Here is a 14,287-nt window from a genome sequence, read left to right on the forward strand (position 1 = left end):
TTTCCTCCCCGCACTTAGTCTAGGAGGAAGAAAGCAAACAAGACAGGAGTGAAGCCCCTGTACATACATGCGCCGGGGGAGATGTCAGCGCCGCTCCACCATCCAAACAGTCACAGATCAAACAGTGTCACCCGCCGGAGCGCCACTTCGTGCCCCGCGCTGCCCCCGGGGGGCCTGGCCGCCAGGATCGCCGCTTCTTCCGAGGAGAAATCTAATGCAAACACATTTTGATCGTGGATTTTTGGCCGGTCTTGATCTTCCAACAGGAAAAAAAAATCGAAAAACACACACAAAAAAGCCACACACACCCTCCAAAAAATAAGCCAACAACAACCCGGAGAGTGTGCACCGAGGGGGGGAAGAACGGACATTCACTGGGTGGGCTAGATGAGCGTGTACTGTCCCCCCCCAAACTCCTGGGAGAGAGGAGATGCGCTCTCCCTCTCTCCTCTTTTCAGTGAAATATAACACACATTCGGATCGCAGAGCTTTCAGACAGTCTCAACTGATAGACAGACACATCGAGCTGCTTTCCTGCCTCACTTTTTACTCCTCCTCCTCTCGCCAACGTCACCCTGACAATTACAAATAGGTCTCACACAAACCATACCTGTCAATCTTTTTAATTGCTTTGTTTTCTTTTATTTTTTTTTTCGGAGCTAAACAATATGACACAGAAAAGAAATCTTAATGCAGCATAACATAAAAGACTGAACATTGCAGAAGACATTCAGGGGCTGTGTTGTAATGCACTGGCTGATCTCGGGCGGAACCCATGCGTCCTAAGTCTAGTTAGGCAGACATCAGTTCCTGCGGATTCTTAAACCTGTTAGCTCCCCTCCCCCGCGTGTACATGCATACACACGCGCCCACGTGGATCTGAACCACTCTTGGGTGAAACACGTCCCACATTTGAGGGGGGAAAATACCTGTTTCACTTTTGCTCCCTTAGTCTGGGGGTTAGACTTGATTGGTGAGGGACAGTGTAGCTTTTGTATTTCTGCAACTCAGAGCGTACGTGAAAAACAGGAGATATTTTTAAATTAAAATGAATACCTTGAAGTATAGAAATGGACTTAGTTCATCACAAAAAATGTCCGGAAATATTTAATGTTGACCCGATTTAAAAGGGTGAATAATTTGGTCAGTCATTTGATCAGTGGACACAATTAGCTTTAAAAAAAATTAAAAAGGCACGATAAAAAGATCTTTCTAGAATCGTGAGAGAAGAAGTCTTCAAAGATCATCACAAAGTCTCCGATTCCGCTGAACCCCTCGGCGGGCCCCACCTAGAACTTTAAAATGCTTCTGCGCTCTGGGAATTGGGCCATCTCGTTCTGTATGTGTGTTCTCTCCCAGTGGGAAAGCTGTAACAGTCTTGTGGAGCTACTTAAAACATCCATGGAAAAACATGAAATCTAGGCCAAGATAAATAAAATGGCTTAGTTCGTGCAACTTGCACGGGACAGACCGAGAGCTCAGGCGCGAGCGGCGCGCTCGGAGCACGGGAGGCCTAGGCCCAGGGTGCACCGTGCACTCGGCGCCCTCGGCCCGCAGGAAGGCGCTCGTGCGCGTGCACCAGCGCCCCGGCTGCCCGCCCGGCCCAGGCCCTGGCCCCGGCCGTGCCCCGCCGCCCCGGCCGCGCTCGGGGTTGATTCGTACCACCTTGCAAGGAAGTGAACGCTTCGCACGGGAAGGGGAGGCGCCTGCGCCTGCTGCCGGCCGCCTTGCCGCTCGGGGACGCTTGGGCTACGGCGGCGGCGATCGCCAGGGCGCTGGCCCTTTAGCTTGGCGCCCCCCGCCCCCGGTGGAGGAATCAAATCCCAGAGCAGAGCGTGCGGAGGGTGGGGATATCCGGGGCCTCTCCCGCGCCCGGAGGAAAGGGGAGGGCGGAGGAGATCCTAGGCCAGTGTGAGCCGAGCGGATTCAAACCAAAACAAAAAGATTAAAGGAGCAGCGGCTGCGGCGGCAGCGGGGCCGGGCAGCGATCCCGGGGTGGCGCGCCCGGGTTCCGCGGGGGCTGCGGCGCGCGGCGGGGCCGGAGGGCGGGGGCGGGAGCCAGGCGGCGAGGGGAGGGCGGGAGCCCAGGGGAGGGTGCGGGCCGGAGGAGGGGCGGGCCCGCCCGCGCAAAGCCGAGCGGAGCCAAGCGGCCGGGACTGGGCGCGACCCGGCCCAGCGTAGGCGCAAGAGCGGGCGGAGCCGATTGTGGGCAATGCTGAGGCTGGCGGCCGCCGGGGCCCGAGCCATCGTGGACATGTCGTACGCCCGTCACTTCCTGGACTTCCAGGGCTCCGCCATCCCCCGAACCATGCAGAAGCTGGTGGTGACCCGGCTGAGCCCTAACTTCCACGAGGCCGTCACCCTGCGCCGGGACTGCCCAGTACCGCTCCCCGGGGACGGAGACCTCCTCGTCCGGAACCGGTGAGCCCGGCGCGCGACCCCGTCCCGGTCCCCGGCCCGCGCAGCTGGGCTCCCGGGTGTCCCGGGTCGCCCGGCTGCCCACACTGCGGCGCGCGCTTGGGCACACAGCCTGACTTTACGAGATCCCAGGAAGTTGAACCCGCCGCCATCTGGCGAAGGCGAATGTAATGTGACTTGCTGGTGTGAATGCCCGATGCCACCAAACGTCCTCTTATCTGGGGGTTATTTTAATTTGGGATTTTCCCCTCCCCCGCCACCGCCGTCCCTCCTCCCCCTCCCGCTCCCTAAATAAAAACGACGGGACCCAGAAAGGGAGGCTCCCCACCCGGCCCACCCGCGCTCACCCACGGTTCCTGTGTTGCCATAATTTTTAGTGGAGCAGCAACAGCCTGGACACACAGTGCGACGTTTAGGTAAACGTGCTTTGGAGGAAGGGGGCCCATGTTCGGTTTGCTTTTTTTCCCCCTCCATCTCTCGTATTGGTGGAGCTTGTCCTTGAGTGTGTTGGTGTGCACCTAGTCTGTGTGTTCCTAGTGCCATTTGCTCTGTCCCCTGGGTACAAAGCGGGGGCGTGCACCCGACAATTGAGCCAAGGTTGGGCGGGGGCATGGCTGCATTTGCCTTGCAGACATTCGGATGGCACACTGGTTGTTGCCAGACCTGACTGTTCAACCTCAGGCTTCCCACCTTAATGATTTTCCACCTCGCTAATCTTTATTAAGGCATGAAGCGGGGAAGTGTGGGACTTCACTGTGCTCAGTCCAGGCCGTACCATGCACTGAGGTCTGCTGGGAGCGTCCTCTCCATGCTGAACTGTCAGGGGTTTCTCTGCCATTTCACTTGCTGGATTCCAAGGTCCCAGCATGGCGTGTTGCAAGGTGGATAAAATTACCGGAAGAGAGGAGCTAGTTGTGGTTGCACCTAAGCGGTAAACTCTGTACCAGAAAGTATCCTAGGTCCCCTGGAAGGGGCTCAAGGACGAAACTCTCTGGGTGCGAAGATTAGTCCAATCAGTTCAGTTTAAAGATTCCTACCAACTTTCCAAACAAGACTATAGGAATGAAGACATTTGATTGCGAAACTTTGGGGAACCTGTTGGAACCTTTGCGTTTGAGTGAGCGGTGGGTGGGATTGAGTGGAGTACGTGGGTGGAGACTTTCTTAAAGGGTGGCGCGTGTGTGTCCTTAACTTGCTTTGGCCGCATGGAGCAGAGGATTGCTTCATTGTGTGATGAAATGCTGAGGCTGTGGAGAATAAAAATTTGAACCATGCCGACCTAAAAGGGGGTTTGAGCGGTGTTCGCATAGAACACCCAGAACACCCCAGCCATTTGTTAGAAGTGGAGGTGAGAAGAGACTGAAAACCTTTCCAAGCAAACTTCATCAGGAGATTTTTTAAAAGAAAAAGCTTCATGCCGGGCTTTCACTTTCTTTTATTGTTGTGATTTATATAGTGTTGACTGTAAACACTAATAAACGCACACAAACTGCTTACATAAAATCCCTTGCTGAAACAGGTGTGAAATGTGGAGGGGGTGCCACCAGGGAACAGGCTGAGAGGTGTGAAGTGGGAGCCGAGTACGAGCACCTCAAGGTGGGACTCCCGCGGAGGAGGCGGCTCCCTTTACCAGTCTGGGGGCCTCTCACCTTTGAGTTTACTTAACTCTTGGAGATCTCCTCACTCCTCTCTCCCAAGCCTTACTGGGTCCAGCAGACTTCTTTCTCTTTCTCCAAAAGTCTCATAGCAGCACCCCTGGATGCCCCAGGTCATTATGGTTGGTCTGCAATTGGATGTTTCTTGGATCCCTGAAATCAGATTGCCGGAGAGTAGACTACTATTTTGGAGGAATTGGCTGTTCAGATTGTTTTAAACTCCATGGCTCTGTTTTACTTCCATGCCTGACTAGAGCCCCTTTGGCACAAGTGCTTTATACGAACAACTTGACCTCCAACTTCTGCCCTGAATCCACAGCAGGGGAAACTGCGTTCGGAATCTTTGCCTCTCCCGTTGCTGTTCAGTTATGAAGTCATTCAGCTGTAGGCAGATCCTTTATTCTTATAAACACTGTCAGCGCCCTTGCCGGTTTTGTTTTATTTTATTTTAAGGAGCAGAGTTTAAGAATTAACTGCAAGTTAGTTCATTTGAATTCAGGGCCCTTATTCTCCTAAGAGGTGCTAATTGCATTAAAATTTTATTCAGAGGCTCCCCGTTTTTTAGCATAACAAAATCTCCCCTGGAATGAGCGGAGTAAGCCCAAATTCATTTGTTTTGAAGGGTGTTTGGGGCTTTTAATTGTGCTCAGCCCTCTGACTTTCTTTCAGTGAACTATATCCACACCTCATTCCTGTTAGCAAAATATATTCCTTCATTCACAAGAAGGGCAATGCTTCCAAGCTGGACATGGATGCAAGGCAGTAAAGTTTACAGTAGAGGGAAAATGTGTGGAGTGTGCACAGAACTCCCCTAGAATCAGTAATTGATGTTCCTTTACATTACCTTACTGTCCCATGCCCCACTCCACCCCCCACCTCTGCTCAGCCCTCCGAAAAGACAAGGAGACAGATACCGCTGGTCAAGTCCGCTTGTGTGCTATTTTTGGCGTTTTCGTGAGAGTGACAGATTATTTTTCGTTTCCAAATATTCCTAACGATTTTCTGCTCAAGTGTAAGATAAGATAATGCAAAGTTTGTGGAAATGGCGGTGAGTGGGGGACGGGAAGACGCTGTGATAAACGGCTTGTTGCTCTCGGGAGGGTAAAATATTTCTGCTCACTCTCCAAGCCGAGACGAGATAATCCACACACACCCCAACTACCACTAGTTCTTCTCCTCCTCCTTCTCCTTCTCCTCCTCCTTCTCCTCTTTCTCCTTCTTCTCCTTCTCCTCCTTCTTCTCCTCCTTCTTGTCTTCTATGGGTTTTTTTCTTTCGATTTTCAAGGAAAGTCTGGCTTAGATGACTTTGTTTTGTCTCCCAGTTTTCAAGGCTCTTGCTGTGGTCTAAGTTTTTCTGTTTGGTATTTGTTCAAATGATAACTTCCCCATCCTGTTCTACAGTAAACGAAGCTCTCCACTCTCTGGTATACAAACCAAGCCGTTTTAGAAGGGCTCATATTTGGGAAATGTCTGCTGTAGTCCCACTTGTTTTGCATGGGATGCCTGAACTTAAGTTTTCACGGTGCATACTTCTCCCGAGTTGCTGGGGTCCTGCGGTCATGACGGGCACACATTTTCAATTATGGGGGCAGTGATACAGGGAGGGTCCCAAGTGCATCAGCGCATTTCCTATTTTCTTTTGGCGTTTCTGTGTCTCGCCTTTCGTCCTTCCTCTTCCCCCTTTGAGCCCGCTGCCCTTGAACTTGGTTCTTGAGGAGCAGAAGGCTTGCACTGCTTATAAGAAAGCTCAGGTAAGGACCAAGGTGCGTCTCCAGCACCGTGGCAGGAACGCAGTGTCAGGAGATACCAGGTAGACACAGGGTTCCTGGCACCATGGACCAGAAGACAGACTATATAGGAAATAGTTGGAACCGCTTCCCGACGACGAAGATAGGTGAGAAGCGGGCAGGGTTGGAATGGTGGTAAATGGAGGTGCTTTGAGGGTCAAGGTCATGATTTGGCAGGTTTCTCTCTGCATGGCTTTCCTGGGAAGAGCATGTCCGTGGGGCCCGGAAGCCCAGCAACTTCGTCTTGCTCCCGGCCGGCCGTGGCCATTGATGTCTCTCCCGATGGTGGCAATGGAAAGGCCCCTGCACAGACCTAAGCCAAAGCGCCCCGGTGTGGTGCGCGGCTTTCTGGCTAGGGCGCTACAGGGCTGGTGGCTGCGGGAAAGAGGCTCGCAGGCCTGTAGCTCAGTGCCACCTCACCAGTGTCTGCTGGTGCTGATTGCCACGGGGACTGCTGTTGTGTTTCCTGCCCAAGCCTCTGTGAGCCATCAGCAGCCACTCCAGCCAGCATACTCTCTCCGCTTCAAACTTGGCCGCAGCTGCCCCCTTCCGCCAGTGTGCCCGGCTAGGTCTCCACCTCTTCCAGGGGGAAAAAAAAGCGACCGCCAGAGGGAGGGGGAGATGGAGGGTCTGGGAGGGAATTTACATTCTCAGTCCAGTTTATCCTGCCCACCACACCCTGGGCTGCAGCAATGGGCCTGGCTGCCTCCAGCTTCTCTAGGAGCCAGACTCAGGGCTCGAAAGCAGCCCCTGTGGCCCTTGAGATGGCAAATAAACACAGCCTGGAGGGGACAGAAAGAGTTAACTCAGTAAAGGATGGACAACTGGCCTTTGGTCTGTGTACCCCAGCCTCTAAGCAAACCTAGTCCTAAGATCACGGCCAGCCGAGCTGGCTTTTTCCCCTAGAGCTGGCTTTTCCAATGGGTGAAGGGACAAGGCACTTGAGATACCCTGCAGCCTAGCTCTAGTGGGCTGGCCCTGGGAGCTCCAGAATCAAGTTCTAGTGAGCCAGCCCTTCTTAGAAAGGTCAGGTCTGGAGAAAGTGTGTAAATTAAAGGAAAAGATGATAAGACACAGCCCTCTTACCCCTTCTCAAAAAAAAAAAAAAAAAAAAAAAAAAAATAGAATATTGGCAGTTTGGTTGAAAAATAAACAAAACTGATTTTCCCCATTTTTCATTATTGTGTTTTATCTGTGAGTACAGAAAGCAGAATTCACAGAAATATTGGAGCCATGGTAAGCTGGCTTCTAAAAGCAAATTGGAGGGAGAGACTGTTTCAAGATTTCTTATTTCCACAATCTACAAAGACATTTCTTTATGGTAGAATACTTGTGAGCCATTTGGAAGTACTGGGTATTATCTGTAGACAGTGAAGGTGTGTCCTACACAGAGTTCGTGTTCATTAAATTAAAAGCGAATTCTCTTCATCTTTCTCCTGCCATGTTTTCACTTTCTTATGGGGGGAAATGGTATTTGGGGGATGCTCATGTGTTAGAGTTCCCTTAACATCCCTAGAAGGCAGCCACAACTCCACCATGAAGATATTTTTGTTATGAACTATCCCGGGGTACAAAGAAAAGCTGGTAAAATCCTGGCGTCACAGTTAAAGTGAGCCTGGATACAAACCGAAACCAGTCGTCTGCTGTTAATCAGGCTGGGTCTCTGATTCTCCATGAGGACACAGTGAGGGCCTGCTTCCCTCTTCATCTGAGGGAGGCTGTAAACTGCTGAATGTTGCATAAAAATCACTCTCCTCAGTTTCTGTTCAATTAATCAAAATGCATATGTTCACGCTGGGCATAGTTATATCAGACAGAAAATTTGCTGTGGCGTTTCGAACAACTGGGGCAGTGGCATGTCAGAAGGATGACCTTGCACGCCCATCAATCTTTAATAATATCATTGTCATTACTGTTATTATCTGAAGTGTTAAATTGTTACCAGAATCAATACAAGTGCGCTACTTTGGATATATTGTACCCCACTGTTGTTTTTAACATCTCTGTTAAGGGAACAATTTCCAGCTCAGAGCATCAGTGAACTTTGTGTGTTGTGAGGACTTGCTGGCTTGCCCCCACCCCGTCCCACCCTTCCCTTATTTCTCCTTTTGAAAGAGGGCAGAAGAAAAGTGGTACAGGAAATAACAATACATCACTTGCTGATTAAAATAATATGAAATTATTCCTAACTATAAAGGAATAAAATCTGCCCAGACTCAACTTAATACATCTGTAGAAATTCTCCCCGGGTCGTAAGTAGCAAGAATCTCCCCACCCCACCCCCCGGCATTCTGTGGAGTCTTACGGTTTAGGAGCGTTTTCACAGTCACTGAGATTAGACAGGCCTTTTTTCCTTAAGCAGAATATGAAGGTCGTTAACAAAGAAAGAATCTTAATACATCCATTTGTTTTCTTCTAGATTCGTTGGTATTAATGCGTCTGACATCAACTATTCGGCTGGCCGCTACGACCCGTCTGTGAAGCCCCCCTTTGACATAGGTTTTGAAGGGATTGGTGAGGTGGTGGCCTTAGGCCTCTCTGCTAGTGCAAGGTACACAGTGGGCCAGGCTGTGGCTTACGCGGCTCCTGGTTCCTTTGCTGAGTATACAGTGGTGCCTGCTAGCATTGCAGTCCCAGTGCCTTCAGTGAAACCTGAGTATCTCACCATGCTGGTTAGTGGTACCACTGCATACATCAGCCTGAAAGAGCTTGGAGAGCTGTCAGAAGGCAAGAAGGTTCTGGTTACAGCAGCTGCTGGGGGCACAGGTCAGTTTGCTGTGCAACTTTCAAAGATAGCCAAATGCCATGTTATCGGAACCTGCTCCTCAGATGAAAAGTCCGATTTTCTGAAATCTGTTGGGTGTGATCGGCCAATCAACTACAAAACAGAGTCTGTGGAGACAGTTCTGAAGCAGGAGTACCCTGAAGGTGTTGATGTAGTCTATGAGTCTGTTGGGGGGGCCATGTTTGACCTGGCTGTGGATGCCTTGGCCACCAAAGGACGCTTGATAATAATTGGGTTTATCTCTGGTTACCAAAGCCCTACAGGACTTTCACCAGTAAAAGCAGGAGCTTTGCCCGCCAAGCTCCTAAAGAAGTCGGCCAGCCTCAGGGGTTTCTTTCTGAACCACTACTTCTCCAAGTACCAGGCGGCCATGGAACACTTGCTGGAGCTGTACGCTCGTGGGGACCTGGTGTGTGAGGTGGACCTGGGACACCTGGCCCCAGAGGGAAGGTTCGTTGGCCTGGAGTCCGTATTTCAGGCTGTCGACTACATGTACACGGGGAAGAATATTGGGAAACTTGTTGTTGAATTGCAGCACTCCGTCAGCAGTAAGCTGTAACCAACAGAGCAATGACGTCAGCCAAAGGAGAGGAAAGAGTTCTCCGTGCCTTAGAATGAACTTAATACTCCTTAAAAACAAAAGTGCAGTGTTAACGAGTCCCCCCCTTCCTCGGGGGTAAAAATAATGCACCTCAATAAAAGTTCTCTCTATAGCTAAGAGGTGAAACGTTTACATCTGAGTCTTTAGTCATGGACAGTCTCATTCCAGATTTTATTGTTCCATGGAAGTAAATGAATTCCTGATGTGAGACCTGATCGAGTCAGTATGTCAGTATGTCCCCAACTTGATGAGGTTTTAAAATCAGTCGCCAGATAGCTCACCGAGATAGCTCACCGAGCCTCCCTCGAATCGGAAGCAGCCTCTCTTGTGTTAAGAACTTTGCAGGTGAGAAAGCACTGCAGGTTGGCCTGGTATTCTCACGGCGGCGAATGCTTAGGACGGAGCCTTTTCCCTATAAATCACTACCCAACCTTCTAAATAGACATCTGGGAGAGAACTCTCCAAATTTAATCTTAAGTTATTGGGGAATTGATTCAGCAAACAGATGTGTCTTAAGGACATATATACTGTGTTTGTTGCCCTGAACTCACATTCTGGTTAGACTGTCTGTGAGGGGAAAAAAAGTTTTCTAGGAAGAAATTACTATTAGAAATGGAGTACATTTCGGAAAACAAAGCTATAGTGTGGGGAGACTGAAAACTAATGTAGATGGAGAAATAAGAAAACTCCATGATCCTTCTTCAGGAAAAGGCTCACAGAATGCAAACCCGGGGATCACAGAAGGGGGTTCACTCCGGCAGGTGAAGGGTTAAAAGGAGCACTTTCTGTCCCCAAGGAGCAAATGTCACATAGCTCCAAACACAGTAGGCACCCAGGTCATCTATAACTGTACCCATTTGCTTCTCCTGAGAGGCTCGGTGTGCAGAGTGCACTTGGTCTCTGGTGGCAGACATGAAATGACAGTCAGATGTCTCGGTGTTTGAGAGAAGTGAGCCACCTGCTCTAGTGTGTGGCCTGGTGCACACGTGTCCATTACCCTGCCTGATGTTTCCCTTCACACCACAGCATCTCTGCCCTGCTTACACTTTTGTCTTGGAGTCAAAACCCACAGTGCCTTCCCAATCGAAGGTGAGGGCTGCCGGGTGATTTTTTCGGTCTTGGGTTTCAGTACATCAAATGTTCTCAATGACTGGGAACACAATTAGGCTCCTGGAAAGTCGGGGGCAGGGGGGCAGGTTTAATTCTTTCCTTGCATCTGGGGAGTGGAGAGACCCTGTTTCTGAATAGCTGTTAGTATCTATTTTACAAGATTTACTCATTTCCAGGTACCTAATGTAGCTGCTAGCATGCGCGCACAACAATACAATTTATATGGTAAATGGGACCAAATAATGGCTTCACTGAATGTTATGGCTGCACTGAAGGGAAATGTCACGGTAAATAGCTGCCAAATTATGGATCATGCCGGAGTGTCACAACTGCACTAAAGACAAATAGCACTAGGGGCTATTGCCACTGTGATGCTTTGAGTTATGAAGAAGGGTGGCATCCTGAGAGGGGCTCTTTGTGTCCTCATCATAGAGAGGGTTGCCAGTGCAGGAGACAAGAACGGCTCTTCCAGTGTGGTGCTTAGTTATTAATCTGTCCCTTTCAGACCCAGCCACTGTAACAGGGGAGACCTCGCTGGTTCTCTTGTATACAAACATAACAGAGGGGAGGCTTTATGACCGTCAGTATACTCAGGAAATGACCGTGACGGAAAAAAATGTTGTAATAAAATAATCTAATCAAAGACTATTACTAAATTTAACGTAGTACGTGTCTGAAAGGCTCAGTTGCTTGCTGTGCAGATAGATGTGTGAAGTCTCACTGATAATGCTCTCTCCCTCGAAAAGGCTTGAGGACTGAGGACATTACCAGCTAAATTGCCTCTTCTGAACTGAAGTGAGTCCCGGTTTCCTTCATTTTAATGGGTGGGTAATAAAGATGAAAGACCAACATTTTATCTGATGGATCCCTTAAGCTATGGAATAAAAATGTATTATGTTTTGAGGGGATATACTAAATTCAGATATGTAAAAGTAAAATTTGCAACCCAGGTTTAAAATAAAATATTAAAAAAAAAAAAGACACGCATGTCTTTCTGTGCCCAAACAGGGAAACTGGTGCATGTTGCTTTATTTATTCTCAGAAAACAAACCAAAGTGATTCTACTCACTCCAACGATGCCAAAAATATGGTTAAAGTTTTTAAAAATCTTTTGGAAAATGTTTTTTATTTTTAACTGAGGGTTATTGCTGAGTATCAGCTTGGTTCCCCTTGGATTGCTGTTCAGGACCAATCCCTGGGGGAAGGTAAGATGCTGTGGGGGCCCACACTCCTCTCTGCCTCCGCACAGGAAAGGTGTGCGTTCATAATTCAGGGTCACCATCAGCTTTGCTGGAGAGAAGGGAAGAGGGCAGAGCGGTGGCACAGGACAGAGGATTCTCAGTTCTTGGTGTGGCCTGTCAGCTTCCTTGGCCCAGCAAGGAAGAAGCCACTGCCTCCTAAGAAAGACATTTCTAAGATGTTTGGTCAAGACTTCTAAAAACTCAAATGCTACCCCTTCAAACCTGTTCCAAATGAAAACAAAAAGCACTGACAATATAATTTCTGGACCTTTTCACAATGACTACAGATGCTGATTGATTTTAGCATTGAAAAAAAAAAAATCCAGAGGCTGGTTTGCAAAGAAAGATGGGCTCTTTGTGTTATTGTCTGGTTGCATCAGAACGGAGTTGGGAATGGAACAGAGCCCCTGCAGTTAGGGTTTCCTTCAGTATTTATCGAATGCAGGCATTTGAGCAGTGGTGCCTCTTATTAAAGTGGAAGCCTGTGCTGTGTGCTTGAGAACAGCAGCTAATGAGCCTATGGCGTCCCAGCACCACCAACGCCTCTTTTGTGTCCCCACAAGATGCTGGAAACTTGACAGATGATACCATTTAAGACACTGCCTGCCTTAGGGACCTGCCTCTTGGCTTTCTGTTTTGGGTTTTTGTTCGGGTAATATTTATAATGGCCACCTGACTTGTACCTGTGATGTCTTAACCCCTTGCGGAACTCTCGGGGCGGCATAAATTTACCAGTCAAGGTTCCCTTTAAAATGAGGCTCTGTGCAAAGGCCCAGCATACTTCTTCTGATGACTTTACCACATGTTCACATGGAGTAAACACCGTATTTCAGATCTTACAAGTCAGATGAGCATTGTGCACCTTCCAGAATAAACTTGATAGGACCTAGGACTGTCCCCTTAGAATGCTAATTTATAAATTTTACAAATTCTACAGGGCAGCTCACATGCAAAATGGCCTGATTCTGATATTCCACTCTATCTCCCACGTCATTAAAAATACTTTGGTTTTGTAATATTCTTTTTAAAACTATATGCAAACTATTAATTTTTCAGTTTAGGGGGTTGGTTGGGGGGGTGACTCTTTGTTCTGTTTTGGTTTTTATTTGCACGGCTTCTGAAACTAATTTTCCCCACAATGGCCTAGAATCTAGTATTTAAGTAAGAGCCTCTGCAGAAGCCAGAGTTGGGGTTCTGTTGCCAGTAACACGGCGCCACTGTAAACTTGAAATTCTGTTTGTACTAGCCTGTTAGCATCATGTCATCTCAACTCACAGAAGGAAGGATGCTCTCTCTGAGAAGGTTGCTGCTGTTGCCGTGAGCCATCTTGACAAGGTCCCTCCCACCCACCACCACCTCACCAAAGTAAGTAAACCAATAAACCATAGTGCATGACACAAAATAATGTCTTTCCAGTCTATGGCAGTTCAAGAAGTTCTTGTAGGAAAGAGCTGATATGAAAGTCAAGTGAGATGTATATTTTGAGTATGTAAGCTTGAAACTTCTGTTTAATGCTTGCCTACAACCCAGCAGCCAGTGAGGCGTGCTCGGTATAAGTACCAGGCAATGTTTACTTGGATATGCTGGCTTTGCCCTTTGTAGACTTTCCCTCTGTGCAGGTCCTCCATCCCAAGAGGTATGGATAAACTCAGGAAACATATCATGGGTCCCACAAGCAGTAGGGTAAGTAGTGCACAGAGGACAGTTTGGGGGAAAACCAATATGTTCTTCATGTGTGCTGAGAAGCCCTGAGCCTGAAGTCTGGAGATCTGAATAGCCCCCCAAAGGAAGTGCTTCTCTCAAAGTATCTTTCTGCCAACACAAAATTAAAATAATAATTAGAACATACCCTGCTGCTGGGTGACAGCATCCAGTACAAAGAACAGATCTTTGCTGGATGCAGGCTCAGAAAAGAATCTGGGGACATTGCCTGCTTATGTGGCACCACCCTCTCTGCACACCAGCAGTCAGGGCCCTGGGTGCTTCTGGTCAGTGGAAGGTAGAGGATGTCCCACTCACTTGAAAGCACTTGACCTTGGACCCTATGTGTCAACCCCTACCATCCCTTTCAGACTCAAGGGTACCACTTCCAGCAGAAACACAAATATGGAAAGTGTATCTTTCTCTGGCTTTTGTAAATAAGACCAAATGTTACTTGGGAACACTTGATTTTAAAGGATAATCTAACTCTACTAACTTTACAAAATCAGAATTGGGCCTAGAAGGAATGGGCAGGCTGTTCACCAAGTGTCACAGAGCTCCCTGTACTCGGGGGAGTTCTGCACACATACCCCTTGCCATTGGTCAAGGTCCATCATTGTACAATTGGCAGGTGTTTCAGAGCCATGGATAATCTTTAAGAAGAACCTTCACACGGACGGCAAACCCAGAGAACATATCATGCCTGGACTCTAATCTGATTGAGCTGGGGCTTTCAGCCAATTTGGTGTAGCATCTGAACATTGTACTAGGGCAGAAGCCAAGTGAGTAAAAGGCTTTGGGAATCCTAGCCTGAGGAGGCAGACACTGGAGGAGCTCTGGGGCTGCTGCCTAACTAACCTCGCCTAATCAGTGAACCCTAGGCCCCAGTGAGAGACCCTGTCTCAAAACACAGATGGAGAGCTACTATGAAATGAGACCTGAGGTTGACTTCTGGCCTCCATGGGCATGAACACACACATGCATACACT

At 48.7% G+C, this 14,287-nt stretch overlaps 1 protein-coding gene across 1 annotated transcript; it reads left to right on the forward strand.

Annotated features, from left to right (window-relative positions):
- The first annotated feature begins 1,779 nt into the window (after positions 1-1,779).
- PTGR3 (prostaglandin reductase 3) lies at positions 1,780-11,294 on the forward strand. The gene is made up of 2 exons (XM_080920410.1): positions 1,780-2,421; positions 8,280-11,294. The coding sequence occupies exons 1-2, from the start codon at positions 2,213-2,215 to the stop codon at positions 9,202-9,204; spliced, it is 1,134 nt and encodes a 377-aa protein (XP_080776536.1). The 5' UTR covers positions 1,780-2,212; the 3' UTR covers positions 9,205-11,294.
- Positions 11,295-14,287: the final 2,993 nt, after the last annotated feature.

This window comes from Micromys minutus (genome assembly GCF_963924665.1).
Source record: "Micromys minutus genome assembly, chromosome: 8".
Classification (NCBI taxonomy): Eukaryota; Metazoa; Chordata; class Mammalia; order Rodentia; family Muridae; genus Micromys; species Micromys minutus.

Bases quoted from the DNA above. Each gene is read 5' to 3' on its own strand.
- PTGR3 (XM_080920410.1), top strand. From the start codon at position 2,213: ATGCTGAGGCTGGCGGCCGCCGGGGCCCGAGCCATCGTGGACATGTCG. The intron at 2,422-8,279 runs GTGAGCCCGGCG...GTTTTCTTCTAG, and splicing joins GACCTCCTCGTCCGGAACCG to ATTCGTTGGTATTAATGCGT.